General features: G+C 42.6%; 1 protein-coding gene across 1 annotated transcript in view; it reads right to left on the bottom strand.

Moving 5' to 3' along the window:
- LOC138492814 (receptor-type tyrosine-protein phosphatase eta-like) overlaps positions 1–23,674 on the bottom strand; it is a 128,623-nt gene that overhangs the window by 44,888 nt on the left and 60,061 nt on the right. The window contains exon 4 of the mRNA XM_069620167.1: positions 2,997–3,248. Coding sequence (XP_069476268.1) covers positions 2,997–3,248 — 252 coding nt within the window. The remainder of the gene's footprint in view (positions 1–2,996; positions 3,249–23,674) is intronic.

Below are 23,674 nucleotides of genomic sequence, written 5' to 3' on the forward strand. Positions count from 1 at the left end.
AAAATCTGTGCTGTGTTTTAATTTTTTGAAAGTGTCAAAACGTAAGTTAAAAACATTGTCATATAACATTTCTGCTGTGGGCAGTGGGCCTGGACTTCGGGAAGGACAAATGTCTACTGATTTGCCTATTGAGGTACGCGGCATAGCTGAAGCCCATGCCCAATGGATTGTGCAGACTAGCCATGCAAGCCATGAGCACTGGCCATTGGTTACATTATGAGGGTATAGTGGACACTGAAGTAGGATGCTGGGTAGGTGCAGTGGATAACAGGGGCGGTTTGGTGGAGCTGGTGTCAGAGTCGAGCCTCGTGCCCTAGGCAATCGAACAATGACTTGCATCGCCAGCATACGCTGCTGATAACGACACACATTTCTTTCATATATGTTAAAAGAGGAATCATTAATAACTTTTATACAGTGATGTAACATTATGAAACATTTTCACTTATAAAAACCTATTCAATTGAAATTGACAGAAAAAACATTCTTAAAGGGATGTTACGGTTAAGATGTATCCCACCCTTGGGATTCCTCTGCCCCAGCAGTTAGCTAGTGGCCTCCCACCTTGGCATAGCTCGGCACTTCCCTCATGGGCTCCCATGAACACGTGTCCATCCACACTGCCCATTTTATTTATGCACTTCTCTCATTGCACAATGCATATGTGCACTTATAGGAGCACTATGTACAATTTTTTGTATACGTATGGGAAATACAGATGCAAAAGATTTGTAGAACATTGTTAATGGCAGTTGGTGGGTGGAAGTTTATTATGTTGATAGGCTATAGATAGAGTTTTTTTAAGTGATTGGTGGATATATGTGTGAATGGTTTAAAGCAGGCAATGAGGGAGTGTTACAAACATAACAGCACAAAGAGTAGAAGGGCTGTCTTGTGTGATGGCGTGCATGTGCAATCTGGGTTTTCTAATAAGGCATGGGCTGGACAGGGGAATGAGGAGACTGTGGATAGTAATAAAGGGCTTTCTTGTATACTAGAGAGAAAAGATTGGGACAGACATGTGTTTCTGTGCTTTTTTCTTTTTCTCTATTATACAATTGTCAATTTTTTCCATTAGCATAGTAGAAAATGCTAATGGAAATGTTGGAGAATCTTATTGAATCTAACTACTTTACTGAAAAATGTAAAGTAGATGAAGTCCATAAGCTTATTATTTTATCTCTATTTTGTAACTGTGAAAGGTGGTTCCTAAAGGAACCTTTTTTTATGTTTTCTTTTTTCTTTTTGCAGGAGATGTCAGAAAGTGAGGTGGGGAGGGAAACGAGTGAAGTGGCTTCAACTCAATATAGAGGACTCAGGGGGGTTCAAAGGCCATAGCCCAACACAGAAGATGCAATAAAGGTTGTTCAATGATTAGGGCACATCAATGAATTATAGGAATAGGTGTAGTCACCAGACAACACATCCATACAGTGGTAAAACACACATAATCCTAACAGGTGCACGGTCCCAGAGGAAAGGGCCTAGGAGCACATCACATGAGGACATGCATGTAAATCATGGGACAGGAAGGAGAGAAGTTACATGTTTCCAATCAGATGTTGCAATAGTATGCTGCCGGTTGATGCAGCTTGAAGTGCGAGAATGTTTAATTCACATGATGACAGGATGCAAAGAATACAATTGTTGCCACACTGTTCACACCTCACAACTTTATTGGTCAAGAATGACCGAAGCGGCCCACCCCAGAAATGTCAAAGAAGATCCACCAATCGAACACCAAGGATTATATGAAGCATAATAAAATGTTGATTATCCAATCATGTGTCTGGGAAACTAAAAGGGTACCACAATGAAGTCATTATTATGAACGGTCACAAGGATTAGGATAGGCCAGCAGGGCTAAGCATTGTACAGATTCCCCTATTGAGTAATCCTGATTGACCAATGAGAAAACAGTATTTTCAACATATTCTGAAACAATGTTTAGTGATGTGACTGTACTTTCGAAAACACCACCATTTTGTATTGTTCCGGCCCATTGTTGCATGCAATAAAGCTTTGTTTTTCTTGCTCTGGTACACTTTATTGACTCATTTGTATTATTTTCATTATTGATTTTTGGGTCTTACCCTACAACAGCAATGAAAGACTTTTGATACCACGTTGCCACATTGCCATACAACACTTAACATAGGAATATGTGGGAAGGTTATCCTCTGAAACGTTTTACCTCATACAAGTAATTTCACCACATTTGTGAAAACACGGATCCAGCAATATCCAACGAAGCGTGCTAAATTTGGTGAACATGCAAGGACATTTTCGTACAAAAACATAATACACAAACAAGATAAAATTTACATTTGGTTACCCATAAATCCAAAAAACATGGTTCAGGACACATATTTTTAAACTGTCTCACACTCTTAGAAAATGGGGTAAGCCAAACTGGTGATCCAAATCCAAAATCTGTATCTATGAATCAAAGCTATGCGGTCTGAGTGTACAGAATTGTGGGCATTATTGGATTACGCATGCAAATTAAATAACACACACAATTTGCTTACACTGTGTATATTCACTTAGAATGCACCTTGACTACAGCACAATACGCATAGCCAATATGCTCAGACTGACTACCCATACATTCACTCATACAACACCACAATCACACCAGAACAAACACACATAAACCACACACAGAGACATTCAAAACACACTCTTAAAAAACACAGTACATTCCAACTGTGCACACAGACTCTTATGTAATTAACTTTAAACAATCTATGATTGAATATTTTAATTACATGAATCTCTTTATACTTATTGCTCAGTTGGCTTTCATGAAAGTTTAAACATGACTTGATTGTTTTACTCATTTCAGTTGTAACAAATGCAAATATTGAAAAATACTGATTGTTTAGCATAAGTATATTGCTCATCCTCGCTATCCTCTTGAGATAATGGCAAGTGTGCTTCAAACTCATTCTTAAGCCTGGCAATAGTCCTCAGAGTAATTTGGAAATACTAACCTGTATAAGATGAAATATTAAGTGTTTCTTGAAGTGCACCATCTTCAGGAACAGTTGAAACATAAAATGTGTAGAAGTTTCCAGGTACCAGGTCAAGGATGGTCACTGAGACATTGTTCACTAGGATCCTTGAGGCAGGATCTCCTGCCACCTCTATCGAGTAGGATGATTGGTTGTCAGTTGATGGGTACCAATTGAGAGAGACTGAATCCATGGTAATGTTACTGATACTCAGGATGCTTAAAATACCCACTGCAATAGAATAAAGATAAAACATGTGTCATTATTAGACAATGTACATTGTAATCATGTGCACTGTTCCACTTGGCAGCTCTAGTTCTCTTAGGAAAGAAAAATAGAAAGGAAAGAAAAGTGGACCAGTCACAGAAAAGTAAAATCATAATAACACATTTCAAGCAAAAGACAATTAGTTGGCAAATACAGCCAGTAACCGAATCACTGCCACCAGCTTGCCAAATGAGGATCTAGAAGGCCCCCACAACACCCCTGGACCATACTTGGCCCCAGCACTGGCAAGCTAGAATCGCAGGAGGCAAATCCACCCTATTAATGCTTGTGTGATGTATGGGAGCATGGCTCCAAACAGTCATATGTAATCTCTGCCTAATTGCCTATGTGTACCGTTACATTTTCATCAGTATACAGGGCACTTAATTTTAGTGAGCCCATGGAGAGCATACTATGATATTGTTTTAGTGCCAGTGACCAAGGAGTACATTTGTGTGAGCCCATGGTTGCAGGGGATGTTCTGAAACGTGTTGTCATGATCTTGAACTGTCTGCAGTCATCTTACTTACTCTTCTTTTACGATAGTCGCAGAACCAGTGCAGCCTGCCTAATGTCAACCAAGAATACTATAATGAAATGTATGCATGTATCACTATTGGAAACATACAAATCACTGGTCACTGCCTCAGGATATTATTGCTCTTCTGCAAGAATACTGTTGAGTATCAAGCTGTAATTAGTTTTTTGCAGTGCGAGATATCCCAGCGTATATCATTTGGTGAACAGTACCTTCGTGCTACATACGACAAATTCAGTATTTTTATATAGGTGAATAAACATGATCGCCACCAAGTTTGATCCATTATACTACATTTTATCACAATAATGAGTTGCTACAGGCAAAATGACCTAAGCTGGTGGTATCTGTTTCTTATCCGAATACTGTCCAGGTAATTTGCATGTTGACTGCATGTTAGCCATTGATGCATGTGTTCTGCATGAAAAGTAGAGCAGAGCCCTCAACTGTAGACAGTTGCCCTAGGGACTGATAGACTATTTATTCTACCCTTTCCCTCTCTCGCACTGCAATCCATACAATAAAGCTGAGTCTCACAAAAAGTTCTGTCCAGCTGTCACATAGGCACTGACATAGCAGTCTTTCCTCATGCCTTTCCACTTTGGTGCATGAATGAAAATGCTTCAACCTAGTCATCTCTGATTATCATGGAATGTCAATTACTCTTTGTTCGCATTGTATTGCTTCTTTTATTCACGTTTGCACAGACTACGGTCTTCCGAAGGGTGTTCATCTACCACAGCACTGTGAAGCGATACTGATGGCAATAGATGATATAAAAGTATCAAATAACATATCACTCTCTGTGTAGAAGAGGTGACCCCACCCTGCTGGTATATAATATTGTGAGAAAAGAAGAAATTCACAGTATGGAAAATATATCATCAAAACACGTTGATCTAGTGTTTAATGTGTGTGTTTCTTAAGGCTTCACAGTATTTATTTATTTTGAAATTTTTGTAAACATGCCAACTTGCCCGAGGACCTCAGGGCACACATCAAACAAACAAGGCAAGACAAGAGAAAGTGGACGTCAGAAGAGAAGGAAGGAGGATTTAGATTGAGGGTGCATTAAAAAGAAAGGTTTTCAGCCTCTTTTTGAACTAAGTGTTGGTTTGTATTTTTTTTAGTTCAAGGGGGATGGCGTTCCATTTAACAGGTGCCAGAATATCAAAGCTTGTACCCCCGTACTTGCTCAGGCGGAATCTGGGTTGAACAAGTTTGGCGTGGTCTTGTGATCTGAGAGAGTGTGAGGCTAGATATTGATTCAGGCGCTCTGTAAAATAGACAGGCGCATCGTTGGTCAAGGAATCGTGGGTGAGAGTCAAGATCTTGTGCGAAACACGCTGCCTCATGGGCAGCCAGTGCAGCATTCTCCTTGCTTCAGAGATGGAATGGCCGTCTGGGAATACCCAGGACTGCTCTTACTGCCCCGTTTTGGCTCACCTGGATAGCAGGTCAAGCATCACCAGAAGGGGGAGGATGTAAATATTAAACAGCATGAGTGACAACGAGGAGCCATGGGGAACCCCGGGGAACCCCGTGGGTGAGTAATTCGGGGGAGGAACAGGCATCATCCATGGCAACCCTGGCAGTACAGGGTGTCCAGAAAGGAGCCGAGCCACTGAGTAGCTGTAGTCGAACAGCCAAAGATTGCAACCTGGTTGCCAGCAATTCATGCTCGACCAGGTCGAAGGCATCGGAAAGCTGACGCAGCATAAGAAGGGCTGCGTGGCCTTCATCGATGATAGAGGAAAGATTTGATTTAAAGTTGAGCATGGCGGTCTCTGTGCCATGTCGAGCCCGAAAGCAAAATCGACGAGGGCACAGCATGCGTTTTACTCGATGAATTTCTGAAGTTGCAGATATGCAACTCGATCCATAACCTTGAGGAAGAACGAGCCATTGGTAATTGGGCAATCATATTTTGGCTGAAGGGGATCCAGGTTGTCATTTTTAAGTCGGGGAGTTATCCAGACTTCTTTAAGGTCATGGGACACACACCCTTTTTGTATTCTTTTTTATTTTGCATTTTTAAAGCGCTCACACAGGCCCAGGGGCATTGAGGCGCTGTTACAGGATTTTTTTTTGGTGTCTGGTGTCTTAGTTGCGTATTTATAACACGCTTATTAACCATAGGTTTCTAAGTGCGGACCCGGGGATCGAACCTGTGTTGCTTCATGTCGTCTTGTTTCCAAGGCGAGCACGTTTCCCCTGAGTTATCCTGGGAAAAGACTGATTAACAAGTTTGGTTACCCATGGCCCTATATTGTTAAGGCAGCTGACAATAAGCCTTGAGGGACAGGAGTCACCCTTGCAAGAGGTGGACTTCATACTCGATATGATCTTGGTAATTTCAACCACCGTACTGGGGGTGAAAGGAAAAGATGGTTGGGGTTTGGCAGTCGTGATGAAGCGTCGTCCTGTGCCTGCAAGGGAGGGGCAAGGGATACCAGTTTGGTTATTGTGAGGTGTGCTGAACTGCAGATGAGAGGTAACTTTAGTGATGAACGTGTCGTGAATTGTTTGGCACCAGGCAGAGTCCTCAGGCGGTGCAGCTTTGGTGTAAGGTTTGCTACTAAAGTCATGCAAGATGGCAAACAATTCCTTGGAGTTTGAATTTGTCTGTGGAATTCTGTTATTGTAGTAGGAATATTTGGCCTTGATAACAGTGGCCTTGATGTTCTTCACTGTCAGTTTATAGAAGGAAAGTGTTTCCACCAAGTTCGTTGGGCAGATCTCCTAAGATGTCTGAGGGTCAGAATGTCATTATTAAACCAGATTTTGGTAAAGGCTTCAGGCTTTACACATCTGGTTGTAAGGGGCACTAGGTTGTCCATGACTTCACCCAGGGTGTTTGTGAGATGAAGTGCAAGATCAGTGGTGTTATAATCCTCAATACGGCCCAACTTAATGCTTCTAGTCCTAAAGGACTGTCTTGGAAGGACATTGACTCTGGGGGTGGGGCCTGGGAGATTTGCAAAAGAGGTCAGGACATGGTGATCGGATCAAGGACAAGGAAAGATGGGAGCGGAAGCGGAGACCTGATGGAGTAGGATCCCATCATGAATGTGGCCTCCCAGGTTGGTGGGTTCTTTAACCTGTTGGGTGAACCAAATGGAATTAAGCGCTGCGAGTAGTGACTGACCGGCTTTGTCTGTAGACACATTGGCCCTAAGGTTGAAGTCCCCAAGGAGAATAACTGGTGAGTTGACATTAGTGGTTTTGTTAAAAAGATGCTCCTCAAATAACGGGAGGAGTCTGGGGGGCCTATAAATGACCAGAATGGTAAGAGAGGTGTTGTCATCAAGCTTTAATTTGGCCACTAGGGATTCACAGTCATCGGGCCGATCATGAGGCGACACATGACACTGATATTTGGCCTTGTATAACAGGGCAACGCCCCCTCCCTTCATGTTATCGCAATCAACTTGAAAAATGTCATAGTCCGGGGAACAACAAGAGTGGCTTTAGCGGGAATGGAATCACCGAGCCAAGTAGTGTTTTTGATGCAGGAGAAAACATTTTAATAATAGATGATACGTTGCATTTAGTAATTTAGTCTGTTGTGTGCGATACAGAGACACTTCTTCAGGACTAAAATACTGTTAATAAGATAAACAGAAACAAATAAAAAGTGAAATGACCCTAAATGGCCTTGAAAGAAGGTGTGCTTCTCAAGTTATTACACCAGGGGTAAATAATGAAAGAAACCCAAGCGCATCTGATAGCTCAAGCTAGAAGCTATCAGGGATTTGGTGGCAAACCTAAAGAGACATGTGGCACAATGCCCACTTCACCATCTCCAGACTAGGTACCTCAGATGTAGAAGCCAGCCAATCAGACAGTACCATCTCATGAAATAAGGTCCCTAAACTACAACTTAATGAATGCAAAGAAAAACAGGTGGCATGGATACCTTTGCTTGAGGTCAACCAACTGAAGCCACCTTAGAATACATTGTCCATAAGCATTAGCCTGGTGTCACTAACTGAAGCCACCTAAGACTACATTGTCCATACGCATCAGCATGGTGTCACTAACTGAAGCCACCTTAGACTACATTGTCCATACGCATCAGCATGGTGTCACTAACTGAAGCCACCTTAGACTACATTGTCCATACGCATCAGCATGGTGTCACTAACTGAAGCCACCTTAGACTACATTGTCCATACGCATCAGCATGGTGTCACTAACTGAAGCCACCTTAGAACACATTGCCCATACACATAAGCATGGTCTCACTAACTGAAGACACCTTAGAACACATTGTCCATAAGCATCAGCATTTTGTCACTAACTGAAGTCATCGTAGAATACATTGTATATAAGCATCAGCATGGTGTCACTAACTGAAGCCACCTTAGACTACATTGTCCATACGCATCAGCATGGTGTCATTAACTGAAGCCACCATAGAATACATTGTCCATACACATCGGCATGGTGTCATTAACTGAAGTCACCTTATAATACATTGGCCCTCATTACGACCCTGGCGGAATTCGCGGTGCTAAATGCACCGCGGAGCACGGCGGAAAGCTGCCGATAGCGCCATGGGGGTTGGCGGATTTTCCACCCCATGCCGACCTTGGCGGAGCGGTAAATCCCCAATCCCCATTTTGCCCTTCCCCATTCCCATTCTTGCCCCATAGGGTATAATGGGAGTGGGGAAGGCGTTAATTACGCCACCGTAAAGTACGGTGGCGTAATTAACAACGAGGTCCCTTAGCGCCATGGATTTCTCCGCCCGGTAAAACCAGGCGGAGAAAGGCTCCATGGCGCTACGGGAACTCGTAGTAGGGCGGACGGGTCCGCCACGATTACCGCTGGCGGTAACCCACTCCGCCAGGGTCGTAATGAGGGCCATTGTCCATAAGCATCAGCATGGTGTCACTAACTGAATCCACCGTAGAAAATATTGTCCATAAGCATCTCATAGGCCTTATACATTCAGGTATCAAAGTGGTACTATGCCAGAAAGACATAGCATATCTAAACACATATCAACTATTCACACTTGATGTAGCCTCCCTCTATATCATCATGAAATGACATTTAGGCCTAGAAACTGCAATATTTTGTCTTTCTACAATGTCAGCAGTCTACATGGAACACAATGCTATGATCATCCAAAACTTCACTTTCATGCTGAATCATAAACATTTTTGGATTGTGAAGACAAGCTCAAGGTTCAGCAACGGGTCAAAGTTTCCCCAGGTGTGCCAATCTCTATTCAGGACATATTAACTTACTACAAGTCTGGCAACACCTCGGCTTTCTGAACTATCACATGGTATGCTGGGAATCCTACATTGAATATATCCTCATCCTAATGGATTGTGATGAGGATTCTGGGAGAACATATGTTTCCTAACCAATGACATCTACAACTTAAACCTCATTTCTACTGACAAGCCACACATCCATTAACGTTCCTGGACTGACCATTTAAGTCAAAGCAAATATGCTAGAAACAACGATCTTAAAGGGAGTTATTAGTTGTGCCATGGAAAGGAGACATTCCAAATGTGCTACTGCATTGCTCTTTCTCTTCCCTTCTGATTATGACACCTGCATTCCATACCCCCATGCATGTGGTGGGAGTGACAAGCAGCAGTTATGAATTACCTTCAGTGCAGCTGCCATACACTAAGACCAACTTTGTGGTCGCTGATGGCCTGCGGGAGACTGGCACTATTGAGCTGCAGTATTGAGAACGAATATTGCAATAGGGGTTGTTATCGTACTATTGCCCTATTGGACATATGGTTTTTTTTTTGCAAGATTAGTGCTGAGAGACCTTAGTGAATGGCTTAATACAGCAAATTTGTTTGATTGCCACCAGTCAGGATTTGTTAAAGGGCTGGGAACAACTGTTAACTTGCTTCTTTTCTGTGCTATAAAAAACAAGCAATTTCTTCCAAACAACCTATGTTCTTAGCCTTTATAGATGTTAAATAAGCCTTCGGAGACCTATTGTAGACTAAACTAATAGATGCAGGCTACCCTACCCACATTTTAAATCTGATACATCAATTTTATTCAAATACATCCATCAGAATTAAATTAACACATGATGGATTACTGACAAAACCCATTCTTTTTTTTAATTTTTATATTTTTTATTGGCATTTCTTTAAACATTAACATAGGGACTCAAAATTGTCCCCAAACCCCTTTTCCCTCCCCCCTCCCTCCCAACCGGTGTTAGCGTCCTTGCAGGTCCTTTGTGTCCCTTGTATGCTTCGGATCTAACTAGTAAACATGTCCAGGATGCGGATGTTGTGTGGGCAGCGCTGTATCATATAGTCACTTTGAAGGAATTCTTTAACCTCTCCCCAGTCTGTAGCAAATCTTTGTCTGTCCCCTTGGAGATTATATGTGATTCTCTCCATTGCTACATAGGTCCATATCCTGTGAAGCCATTCTTGTGTAGTTGGGGGGGACTTTTTTTTCCCAATTCTGGGCTATTATACGCTGCTATTAGGAGCCCCTTAAAGTTCCGCTTTTGCATCTTGGAAAGAGTCCTATCTCCGGGGGCCCACATGCCACACATCCAGATCTCATCTGCTAGATTTGCCGTTCCATCGAACATTTCCTGCATTTGCGTTTTCACTTCCGCCAAAAATGGTTGTAGTTCTCCACAGTCCCACCAGATGTGTCTCCATGTGCCTGTGGTGTCGCACCCCCTCCAGCAGTTCCTTTGAGCTGTGGGGAGCATTTTGTGAAGTCTTTCTGGGGTATAGTGCCATTTCACCATCACTTTAGTCCATGCTTCCCTTGTTTGAATTGCCCGGGTCCACTTGGGGATTATTTGCGACACATATATCCACTGCTTCCTCATGATTTGTTTTCCCAATGTTGTTTCCCATTTTTTCATGTATTGCCATGTAATATTTTCTTCTTGTGCGTTTATAAATTTGTAGAGGGTTGATACAAACTTCTTTTCTCCAGTTTGGGTCAGTATGTATGACTCGAATGGGGTGAGATCCCTTGTCATGGCCTTCGTTATTCTTGGGGTTGTGAGCCAGTGGTGGATCTGTTCATACTGCTATCTGTCTTTCTCCGTGAGACCCAGCAAATCCTGACATTCCGTGAAGGATCTGATCCGTTGGCCCACAAACATGTCTCCCACTTTTGAGCAATTGGTGTCTCTCCATTTCTGGAATGACCCTTTCGCCATCCCTGGGGGGAAGTCCAGGTTGTCGAGCAGTGGTATGAAAGGGGCCGGGTCTATCGTTAGGGTTTCTCTCTTGGTGGCCCTATCCCAGATTTGCATGGTAGAGCTCATGACTTCGCTGATCTTTATGTTTTTGTGCCTGTGCTCAGGTCTCTTCCACAGGAGGTGACGCAGCTTCGATCTTGCGACAGCTCTATCCTGTGCCTCCCACCATTTTTCTGAAGTGTCTGCGATCCATTCGTTGATTACCCATAGTTGGGCCGCCTCGTAGTACTTCCTGAAATGGGGGAGCGCCATTCCTCTATCTGATTTGTGAGCTGTGAGCGCCTGTTGTGAGATTCTTGGTGTTTTGTTTTGCCATACGTATTTGGTGATTATTTTGGTGAGTGACTTGAAGAAAGATGTCGGAATCCTTATGGGGAGTGCTTGGAAGTAATAGAGCAATCTGGGCAAAATCGTCATCTTGATTACAGTTATTCTGCCCCACCAAGAGATTGTCAGCGGGTTCCATCTGTTTAGGTCTCTTTTCACAGCTTCTAAGAGGTTTGTGTAGTTCCCCGCGTACAGGTTTTGTATCTTGGGTGTCAGTGTCACTCCTAGATACCTCACGCCTTCTTCTGCCGTTTGTAGTTGTAGGTCTTTTGTTAATTTGTGGATCTCTCCTTTGTTTCCAGCTAGTGCCATTACTGTTGATTTCTGCTTGTTAATTTTCAGCCCCGAGATGTCCCCATATTTGTCTATTAGTTGGATGAGGAGTGGGAGGGTTTTGCTTGGTTCTGTGATTGCCATCACCATATTGTCGGCATATACGGCTGTCTTGTGTGTGTGTCCTCCCATTTCTATACCCTTGATGTCTTGGGTCGCTCTGATTTTCACCAGGAGGGGTTCTAGAAAAATCGCATGCAGCAGTGGTGACAGGGAGCATCCCTTTTGTGTGCCTCTTCCGATTTTGATGGGATTCGAGAGTTCCCGGTTGACTGCTATCCTGGCCGTCGGTGCATTGTAGTTGGCATGGATCATGTTTATGAATTCGTTTCCCATGCCCATTTTCTTAAGGGTCGCGAATAGCATTGACCATTCGACGCGGTCGAAGGCTTTTTCTGCATCTAGCGAAATTATTGCCGATGGGATATTCATGATCCCTGCCTTCTCTATGAGATGTACAATACGTCTTATGTTGTCGTGGGTTTTCCAGCTGGGGATGAAGCCAGCTTGTTCTTGATGTATCTTGATGTATCAGTTTGGGGAGCAAAGGATCCAGCCTGTTTGCAAGAACCTTCGTGTAGAGTTTGGCATCGACATTAATAAGGGTTTTCTGTATCTTTTCCCTTTTTGTGGAAGACGAGTATCTTAGCCTCGTTCACTGAAGCCGTGATATTGTTCGAGGTCTTGAAGGTGTTGAATAATGTGGTTATATGGGGGGTCAGTACGTCCGCATATGTTTTGTAGAAGGCTGCGGTGAAGCCATCTGGGCCTGGGGCTTCATTCTTGGGGAGATCTCTTATTGCTTTCCCTACCTCCTCCGGCGTGATGGACTCCTCTAAGGCCTCTTTTTCAGATGGGGATACCGTCGGGAGAGTGATTTCTTTCAGAAAGGCTGCTTGTTCTTCTTCCCTCGGATGTTGCGAAGAGTACAGGTTCTGGTAGAACTTTTGAAATGCTTCTTTTATGTCTTTCATTTGTGTTTTCTCTGTTCCTTGTTCGTCTTTCAGTGTTTGCACCGTTTGCTCCTGTCGTCTACCCTTTAACTGTCTTGCTAGTAGTTTGTCGGCTTTGTTTGATTTCATCACGTACTAGTGTTTTGTGTGCATTAATTGCGTTTCTGCTCTTTTGGTCCTGATCAAGTCTAGCTGGCTCTAGATATGTCTATGTGCTCTCTTTACTTTCCTGGAGGGATTCTTGACCATTTCTTCCCCTATTTCTACCAGTTTTTTCCCCAGTTCATCTTCCCATATATATGATAACTTGTCTTTCTGTGCCTTTAATGCAATTAGATGGCCCCTCATTACTGCTTTGAATGCTTCCCATGTTGTGCTTTTGGAGACATCCGGGGTGTCGTTGTACTCGAAGTATTCCTCTATCTTTTCTCTGATAGCTTCTTTTGACACTGGGTCTTGTATTATGTCTCTAAGGAGCGACCATCTCCATAGATTCGATCTTTTCATGAATATGGGGAGTGTAATCTGCAACGTGGTGTGGTCCAAGAGTGATATTAGGCCTCTTTCTATGTCCCGTATTTCTCCGACTAGGGTCCCTGATGGCCAAATATAGTCTATCCTGGAGCTGGTGTCATGTACGTGCGAGTGGTAGGTGTATCCTTCCGTTGATCCTTTAAGTCTGCGCCATACGTCCTCTAGGGCTTGGCTCTGCATCGTCTGTTTCAGCGCCTGAGAGGGAGATCCTATTTGGTTACTTTTGGGGTTCGATCGATCTTCTTTGTGGTTCCATGCTAGATTGAAGTCTGCGGTGAGGATCACCTCCCCTTCTGTGAAGTTTTCTAATTTGTTGATTGTGTCCTTGATAAAGACCTCTTGTCCAGTGTTTGGGGCATACAGAGTGGCTATTGATAATTGGCGGTTGTCTATCTTGACATTTGTGAAGACATAGCGACCGTTCTTGTCTGTTTGTGTCTCTTTGATCTGGATCTGTAGGTGATTTGCGAAGGCAATAAGTACTCCTTTCTTTTTCCCGTCATCGTTAGATTGGATGATTTGATTGTAGCCCCTAATCCAAAGGAGGCCTCTCCTATTTTTCTGTATATGTGTCTCTTGGAGCGTGATTATATCATATTTTTCTCTGTGCAGGAAATGTTCCAGTTTTTTCCGTTTTACCGGCGTTTTCAGTCCTCTGATGTTGTATGTTAAGACTTTCAGCCCCATTCTTCCGGGTTAGTCTTCGTTTTCTTATTGGTTTTCCTTTGTGGGTCCCTGTGGTGAGCTAACAAACTGGTGGTGGAGTCTTTTCCCCTATAAACATCCCCCTCAACCCCCTTTCCCCCCTCCCTCCTTCTCCCCCCAACTTTGTCCCTGAGGAGGGCGCTGGGCCCGATGGTTGCTCCGGCGTTGCCCCTTTGCTCCATGCCCTCTAACATCTCAGGGTTAACTGTTCGCAGGGGTTCCTAAACCCTGCTAGTGGTACGGATTCCATGGCCGTCCCATGAATCTGCCGCGCCTACTCGTCGGCACCTGCCCTGTCTGATTTGTCTGTTCAATCTTTGCCTCTCCCTCCGTCTGATTTTGCGATCGTGCTGACTGCTTGGGGTGTCTTAGCTTTTCTCCAGCTTGCGGGATTGGGGTCTTGTTTTCCGTTGCTCAGTTTGCCATCCCCTCAGCTGTCTTCTTTGCCTTTGGGGTTTCCTGGTCTTTGCTCTCTCTGGTTCCTGTTCCCGGCATCCCAATATCGTTAGGCCTTCCTCGCAGGTGAGTATTCAATGTTGCTTTTCTTCCCATGTGAAGAGAAGGCCAAAAGGGAATGTCCATTTGTAGTGGATTTGTTTTTCTGTGAGGAGTTTTGTAAGCTGGCTCATTCCTCTTCTTTTTCTGAGCGTGGATTGGGCTAAGTCTTGGTAAAGCTGGATTTCCTTATCGTTTATTCTAATTTGCTCCATTGTTCTGGCTTTATTTAAGATTTGTTCCTTTTGGGCGTACAGTGTCATGGCCACTAATACGTCCCTTGGGTGTTATCCGGGCTCCCTAGTTCTTCGAGGTCCTACTCTGTGTATCCTATCGATGTGGATTGCGTCCCCTGTCCCGTCTTGCAATATTTCTTGGAATACTTGCTGAATCGCTGTGCGTAGGTCTTTGTTGGCTACTGTTTCTGGCATATTTTTAATTCTGGAGTTCGATCTTCTGGACCTGTTTTCCAAGTCTTCGCAGTGGGTTTCGTTTCCAGTTCCTGTGCTAGGCGTGGGAGTCGATTTTGTGCTTCCGCATATTGGAGGACTTCTTCATCCATATTCTGGACCGACCTTTCTAGATTGTCTGTTCTCGCCTCAAGGTTTTCTATGTCCTTTTTCAGTTCTTGGACCGCTTGTTTCAGTTCTCTCTTCATGTTGCCGAACTGTGTTTGGGTCGATGCGATGAACTGTTCCTGGAACTCCTTGAACCATGTTTTCATGTCGTCCCTTGAGGCCATTTCTGCCTCTTCTTTCTGATCAGCTGGGTCTACCCCCTTATTTTTCTGTCTGTTTGATCACTTTGGTATATGATTTTCCAATCCCCAGATTTGGGCCAGGTCTTGGTCTAGCCTGGAACCGCTTTTGCTTGCTGCTGTTGCCTGGGTCCCACTCTTCGTTCTAGGTCTTGACATGTGTATGTCTCTTGCCCCCTTCTGCCGCTTCGTCGTTGGGTCCTCTGTAATGTGTGGAGTTGTTGTCGGCTGCGTATCTCTGACAGAGTACCAGCCGCGCTATGGGGTGCTTGATGGAGTTTAGGATTCTCTTTTTCTATCTTTGTGGCGCGTTCCCCACCGCGCGTTGGAGCACGGTCTTGGGGGCCTGTGTTTCTCCCTTTAGGTGTCTCTTCTTGTTTTCCTGGGGTCCCTTCTTCGTGTCTTTTGCGGTTTCAGTGTCCCTGTAAATTTGACCCTTGCGGGGCTTCTGCCTGTTCCCTAGGTAGAGGCCTTCACTCTCTTGGTGTGCCCTCTTTGCTGAAGGAGTTCCCGCCGGCCCGCCTTGATGTCGCCGGTCGGGCCTGGGTCCTTATTTCTTGCTTCATGGGGGGGGCCGGGCTCTCGCAAACTCCAGAGTGGAGCGCCGGGTTCCCCTCCCCCGTTCTTGTCCGGGGTGAGGGGGGGTTTCCTTCTCTACCCCGTCCCCCGTGCGCTCCCCTTTGCTCCTTGGGGGCCCATCGCCTTTGTCTGTATGGGGGGGCGGCCCTCCTCGTCTGTCCCAGGATCTCGCCCCTGGCACGTACCTGCGTTATGGGTGCACCTCTGCTGGGCTCCTCTGGATCTGGAGGTCCGCTGTGCTCAGACCGCTGTCTCTGCTGTCTCCACAGCCTCCTTCTCCCTCCGATCGGCGCCGGGGGGCCTGGTATCCCGTCTCTCCCGCCGTGTGGGCCTCGCTCTCCTGCTGTGGCTTCCTCCGGCGCCCGTCTCCTCTCCTTTCCAGCGCTGCGACATCTCCAGATTGGGTTGACTCCTATGTACGCGGGCCTCGCGGGCTGTCGGAGTTTCTGCTCGGCTCTTCGGGTCCTCCACGGAACTGCCCAGCGTGTTTTCCTCTGCTGCTAGTGGGCCCCGAAGGGCGGCTCTCTCTGTGGCTTCCTCGCCAGCGTGGAAGTTGTCGCGGCTGGGTCTTCAGGGCCGCAACCGCCGGGTGGTTCACTTCTGTGGGAGTTGTCTCCCCTGTCTCACCTTCCGGGGGGATGTGGCACCTCTCGGATGGCTCGGTGACCGCCTAAATTATTGTGCTTTATTGTCGCGGCCCGAGCTGGGGGACAGAGCTACGCTCACGCACGTCTGCCTGGCTCGGCCGCCATCTTGGAATCAACGACGAAACCCATTCTAACGCACTCTGGCCTTAAACAAGGCTGTATGCTAGCTTCTACCCTCTTCAACTTTTATATTAAGGACATTAACATATCCTTAGATGCTCCTCGTTCGTTTCCCCCTAAAGTTGGCAAATGGTTGATATCATGACTTTTATATGCTGACGACCTCGTTATAATTGACCAAACCCCAATAGTGCACCAAAGAAAAATTAACACCTTGGAAAAATATGCGCTATCCAATTGCTTGATGATCAACACCCAGAAATCTAACATCATGATAATGCATACATGAAAAAAGCAAATCTAAGCATCAGTTTAAATGGACAATTAAGTCACTTGAAGTTAACATAGTTAATGAATTCCGATATTTTGGACACAATATTAACAACAATTTACTGATCTACATATCAAACTGAGTTGTGATTCAGAATGCAGACATTGTCATCACAAATACAAACCAAGTTTGGAAAATTCCCTCATGCCCCGCTGATTAATTTCTATAAACAAAAGGTTGGTCCAGTAATTGTATATGGGTAAAGGCCAAACTTCCGGAGAAACACCCAAATTGGCATCTGCTAGAAGGCATATATTGGAAAAAGTTACTATCGCTACCAAAAGCACACCAATTGCTTTTTTTTGTTATGAGTTGGGATTGGTCTCGTTAAATGCCATGGTAGCCTGGCAATCCCTATCTTTGTTTAGAAAATGTATTATGGTACAGACAAACCAGGCAAACTTACTTCCGCTTCTCTCTGCTGCATTAAAATGAAAGAAGGACAGATCCTTAAACACGTGGGAAATGTACTGTATGACAATGTTAAAAAGTTGAGATATTAGTGAACAACTACTTGTTGAGAAGCCGGATAGGGCAAAAACAAAACTATGGCTGTGGGACTGGTGTCCAACTTGGGATAAGTGCAATACTTACACAATCCTTAAAACAGGAGAATTTTATTTGAAAGCACTTCATCAAATCCCAATCTATCTAATAAAATTCCCAGATAACAAATATTCCACAATTTTAATGAGAATACGCCTTAACCCATGGCTTACGACAGTAAAAATAGCATTACAACATGTAGGTTCTGCAATGATACAAACCAAATGGAAACATTAAAACATCTGTTTGTAGAATGCCCACAATTGTTATCACTAAGAAAATAATTATTTCATAAACATTTTGGCAAATTTATAACAATAAATCAAGATCAAATGTGGACCAGGATTGTTAATGCAAAGCAAATATCTTTAAAAATCCCAACTATTCATTATCTGCTTGCATTAAAGATTCACATTGACCCTACTGTCTCAGGTATCCCATGAAACATAGCGGTCCAAAGGGGTATCTAGGAAAGATGACAACTAAATTCCACCCGATAATATACTTAATTTATCAAAGTATATGGATGTGTTGTGCACCCCAGCCTCAATGTGTAGGTGTGCTCTCCGAACCCTGAGGAAAGGTGTTAAACTGGTGAGTGTACTTGCATCCAACTCTAGAGCTATTGACCAGGGCTTTCATTATGTAATGTTTTGCGACATACTAGTGTTGATATGCACTGATATTAATTGAGAGCATTACTTAAAGAAATATCAGAAATGTTCTACTGATCATTGTAGCATGATGTCTTAGAATCACTTACATATGTCTTAATAACTATCCTCAGCCTCAGCTCAACACATTGCTCGGGTGCCAGAATACTGGGTTGAGGGCAAGATTTACCAACATAAACAAGTGGAAACCTCAACTGGTCACATTGTGGTGAGATAGGAGTATAAAACGAAATCAAGATATGTATTGTGTTAATGTTGACTAATTCATTTACTGTAAATTGGAATAAATACATAAATATATTTTGTATGTAATTTTTAGAGTGGAAACCTCACTGATGTTGCTTGTTTTAAGGGTGTGTATTTTTGTATATTTCTCTGATTTTTCTTATCTAATATTTAATGTGAAATTATGTCATGTAAATGATTATATTTAAAATGTTGTGCTTAACAACCAAAACAAATAAAGCACTAATAATAATAAAAATTAAATTAATAAAAGCAATCTGGCACATACGGCCCTGGACTATTATTCCCTGTGCATTTATATTGCAAAGGAAGTGCATTTAAATTAACATATCTGGGTCCGAAGGCCCTGCACTATTTTACCTGTGAATTCATATTGAATCTGCCATGTATTTACAGTAACTGAATCATCCGACCTTCATTAAAATAATGTAACATTTAATCTGAGCCCTAAGGCCCTGTCTTATTTCCGGTTGTATACCAATTGACATTTTCACAATTGACCTCAGGAGAATTGACCTTGGGAGAATTGTCCTAATTTAGAAGGTCAATTAGGACATATATGCGGGGGAAACCCCCCGCGACCCCCTACCCAATCCAAAAACCCCTTAAATTTGTGATGTCATCTTTGATGTCCTGGGTGTTAGTGTTAGCAGTGCACGGTCATGCGAGTTACGGTTGCTTATGTTACCATAACTGCCGAATTTCAGGGGGTTTACGGTTTTACTTTGAACCATAACGTCCCTTTAACAAAGTTTTTTCACTGAATTTCATAGGTTTTTAGTAGCGCAACTTAACCATAACGTCCCTTTAACAAAGTTTTTTTACTGAATTTCATAGGTTTTTAGTAGCGCAACTTAACCATAATGTCCCTTTAACAAAGTTTTTTCACTGAATTTCATAGGGTTTTAGTAGCACAACTTAACCATAATATCCCTGACTTCATATACATGTAACATAGACCATACTAACCCCCTTGTAGTGATTTTCATGTCCGCGGACTACCGCCATGTCCGCGGACATATGGAAAATCTGAGCGTGTTGAATGTAAATTTAAATAGTGTGCCCCATTTCCCCTTTGAAGTTGGCTCTGAAAAGAGCCGTTTTCTTTTGTTTTTTTTACAGATGCTTGACAGACACCTGTTGTTTTGTATTTTGTTTCTTGTTTTTTTTCTTACTTTACTCCTAAAATCTTCACATAACCTTCTCCAAAGCAACCCTTACATTCCAAAATAGAAAGGCATTTCCCGTAAAAGATAAAGAAATGCCATCTTCTTTAAAATTAACAGCATTACTGGCATCAATATTCTCATTATTACAGAAGAACATACCAGCTCTAAGCATGAAGGCACACATGCCTCGGTTGATGACACACCTAGCATTGTTTTGCTGAAGACAAAAAACTGAACTATTGTCCCATATTGCCCTAGGTAGTAATCCAGAAAAAATTACTTTCGCATTTGGAAGGATCTTCATTACGGCTTGAACCAAGCGTTCCAAATCAGCCAACAAAGTAGGGGCACTGACGTTGCCCAAATGGAAAGCGCCATAGTGCAAAACTACCACATGCGGACTGTTCATCGTGGCCATATCCTCACAAACTTGTACAATTCCCTGTACATTGCAATCAGGCACAGTGCTCCACACCACCACCACTCCTTTCACATCAAAGTTCTTTGCAACATGCCTGCATTGAGCGTACTGTTGTAAACCATACACAAACATATCTCCAAGCACCAACACCCTGACTTTCTCTACTTCTGCCATCTTCACCACACACAGTCTCTTTCAACACAAATCCACAACCTCGACATCTGATTGGCTGATCTGTACAGTCTTCTTTCCATGTTGGATTTCCTGGAAAAACCCAGATGTAGCACGCCCTGTCCATGAACAGCCGCGGTGTCCGCGGACGGCGTCCACTTTACTCTCTGTGCCATTCCCTCATTGCATACAGCTAAGCAATCACACAATACGAATAACATCCGCAGAACACCCCCATTTTGTGAATTTTCGAACATTTCAGGACAATTATCATTTCATTATTCAACATATTAACATTACAAATATTATACTTTCATCTTGTACTCTGCACACAATGCTATGTTTCTCCATTAGTAGCTCAGTATACTAGATAGAATCCCATAATACAATGCTATTTATATCAATGCATCGTTCAAAGCACTAATAACGGTATGATATTTATTGCAATATCCTTGACACTTTTTTCGCAACATTATAATAACAATCCCTAGTACACAAATTCCATGAAAAGTACATACACATGTGATGTCATCAGTGATTTCATCAATGACATTTGCAATGTCATCTTTGATGTCCTGGGCGTTAGTCTTAGCAGTGCACGGTGGTGGCGCGAGTTATTTTTCATAGCTTACCATAACTTGCGATTTTCACCTATCTTTCGGTTGTACTTAGAACAATAACGTCCCTTAAACAAACTTTTTTTAATATCACGCAAACACTATACAAACATGGCGTGCAAAAACCAACTTCTCACAGATGGCTTTACACAGAATGTTGCAAAGTAAGAATTTATGCTCGTTCACGTTGCAGGTCAGCTGCTTCCATTTTTTTCTCGGGCCCTGGAGAAGCTCACGAAGCGGAATATAAGGTTGTATTGTGTTTTGACCTTGACAGACAGAGATTGTGATGAAAGACTTCTCTTGAAGGAGTGTTGCTAAAGCGTAAGAGAAGATAAGGATGAAATTTCTGAAACGAAACCACTTTTATATATTATATCACTACGCGAAAGATCGTTCGCACACGCGGAGTCGTATTTTGGGACTGCACTACTCATAGACAATGGAAATTGCAATCGTCCTGTAAGTAACCCTTTAGATTATTTTATACCAAATATAATTACAATAGCGTAGCATTAAAGACCGCTCAAGTTGAACTTGTTCGTTGAAAGTGGCATAATGTTTTCTACCGCGCACTATCACCGCCGAATTGATCCCCTGTCGTTTAGAGGGCTCTGAAAAAGGCAGACGACACAGGGTGGGTTAATAGAAATAATTTAACCGGTCTATAGGCGGTCAAGCGCTCTATTCGCTGTGCCACTTCACTGTAGCCTGTCAAGTGGCACAGCGAGTACAACGCTCGCTTTGACATCCGTGCACAGCTTGCTAACGCAAGTTCGAATCCCAGCAAGTCCAAACTCAGCCTTTCATCCTTCCGTGGTCGATAAATGAGCACCACACACCGTGGTTAATAATAAGCACCGCTTAGATACCTCAAGGTTCTTAGCGCTATATGAATGGGAAAATATTATTATTTTATTATTAACATACTCCGTTGCACTATCTTCGAAAGCAAATAGTTTGACACCCTAATAAATAAAATTATGATTTTTAATGAAGATCGGCTGGTGAGACTAATTTATGTTTTTTAAAACAGGTATGTGGCCCCATTTTGCCTATGTCACGATTTACAGACTCCAGCGGATGGGGTCTTCAACTGCCAGGTGCCGGTTCAAATATGCAACTTCATGACCCTCACCATTTTATGGGACAATCGCCAAGGACCAATATGCCCTTACGCAGTACTAGCGGCTATAAACAACATACCAACCAATAGGGTGGTCTAATGGCTCGTTGTTGGACAACCTTCCGATTATCAGAGCGACCATTTACTGCTTTTATCATAAACCAACAGCCTATCTACCGCAAAGGAACAACGCGTGGCTCAAAATAAACTTTTGCTGATCAACAGCAGAGACAATAGCAAATCGCTGAATATTCACTAAACATTTCATGTGAAATAAATGTACTTTACCAAATGTACAATCCTGCTGTTTACTTTTAAACCACAGTTTCATATTCCGAATTGTGGCGCACTGAGTTGTAAGCTGATTTAACACCCTCTGTACCGCAAAGGAACATCGCGTGCCTCAACATGAACTTTTGCGGATCGACAACAAAGACAAATGCAAATTGCTGAATATTCTCTAAACATTTGATGTCAAATATATGTACTTTTTTATTTATTTTTTTATTTATTGTTCGGCTGTATAAAACAACCTTTCAATAATTACAAAAAAAAATAAATGGATAAAAACATATCATAAACATATTACAAATCAATTCATCAGTCTATAACAACATCTCACAATTGATAAAAACCAATGTATGTACAACTTAGTAGCAGCATTTTTTTTTTATCACCTCCCCCTCATAAGACCATTCACAATTACTTTGGGTATAATTCATTTAAAAAACCTGTTGTTGCTAATCTAATTGACATTCTCTTTGCACCAAAGATCAGTAGCCATAATTCTTCCATATCGGTTATCATTTGCGCTTTAAAACAATGAAAATAATATTTACGACGTATAGCATATAATGCAGGACAGTAAGCGATGACATGTTTCAAGGTTTCTATGGTATCAGGCTCCTTACAAAATCGACAGATATTCTCACTGACGTCTATTAGTTTTCGCCTAAATAGTATATCCTTTGTATGACACAGATTTAAACGAAAACGAATATAATCATCTCTAAATTTTGGAGACGGATATTTTAGGATATAAGATTCTGTAACTCTAAATTTTTTGTGACCAAACTGGCCGATGTTCCAGTCTTTAGAGTAGGAGCATTTTTCCAAAGTGTATATCCAATCTTGCCGATACAGTTTAATTTTGGCTTGAGTTGGATTGTGGATTAAAGTATCTAAGGAGATGTCCGCATCAGAAAGAATATTTATAGCTGTATTTAAACAGCGTTTGGGGTATTGGTCATCTGAATATAGTAAATATTTGCCTAAGATACAACATATGTCTACACATTGTAGTGACAGAATACATTTCCTCAATAGAGCTATCAATTTCCATGCAATAGTACGGTATAGCGATAGCAGCCCTAATTCAAAACGAATCATTGCAATGGGGACACAGGTAGGCAAGTTAAAAATTGAGCGCCAGTATTTACCCTCCAATCGATCCCATACTAAGCGGGGCAACATCGACGCAGCTTCAGACCCATATGAAATAATGGGTTTGACTTTCATGGAATAAAATGATATTATATGATTGCATGTAAACTTTCCAAACTTATATAATATAACCTTAGATTGGGAGATTAGGGTTTGCAGTTTCAATTCAAGTTCTTTTTGGAACACTTTATCATTGTTACCCTGGCTAATCATAATACCTAAGTATCTATATATTGAGGTTGAGAGAATTTGCTCCTTTTTTATATACCACTTGAATTGAGAGTATTTTGTCATTTTACGATTTTGGCACATCATAATTTGTGTTTTCGTTAAGTTTATGGTCATAGCATTTTCTACGGTATACTCCGATAACCCGTTAATCAAACGTTGCAAACCTGCTGGAGTTTTTGACAATAAAACAAGATCG

This window comes from Ambystoma mexicanum, chromosome 10, assembly GCF_040938575.1.
Source record: "Ambystoma mexicanum isolate Mex_15411 chromosome 10, UKY_AmexF1_1, whole genome shotgun sequence".
NCBI lineage: Eukaryota > Metazoa > Chordata > Amphibia > Caudata > Ambystomatidae > Ambystoma > Ambystoma mexicanum.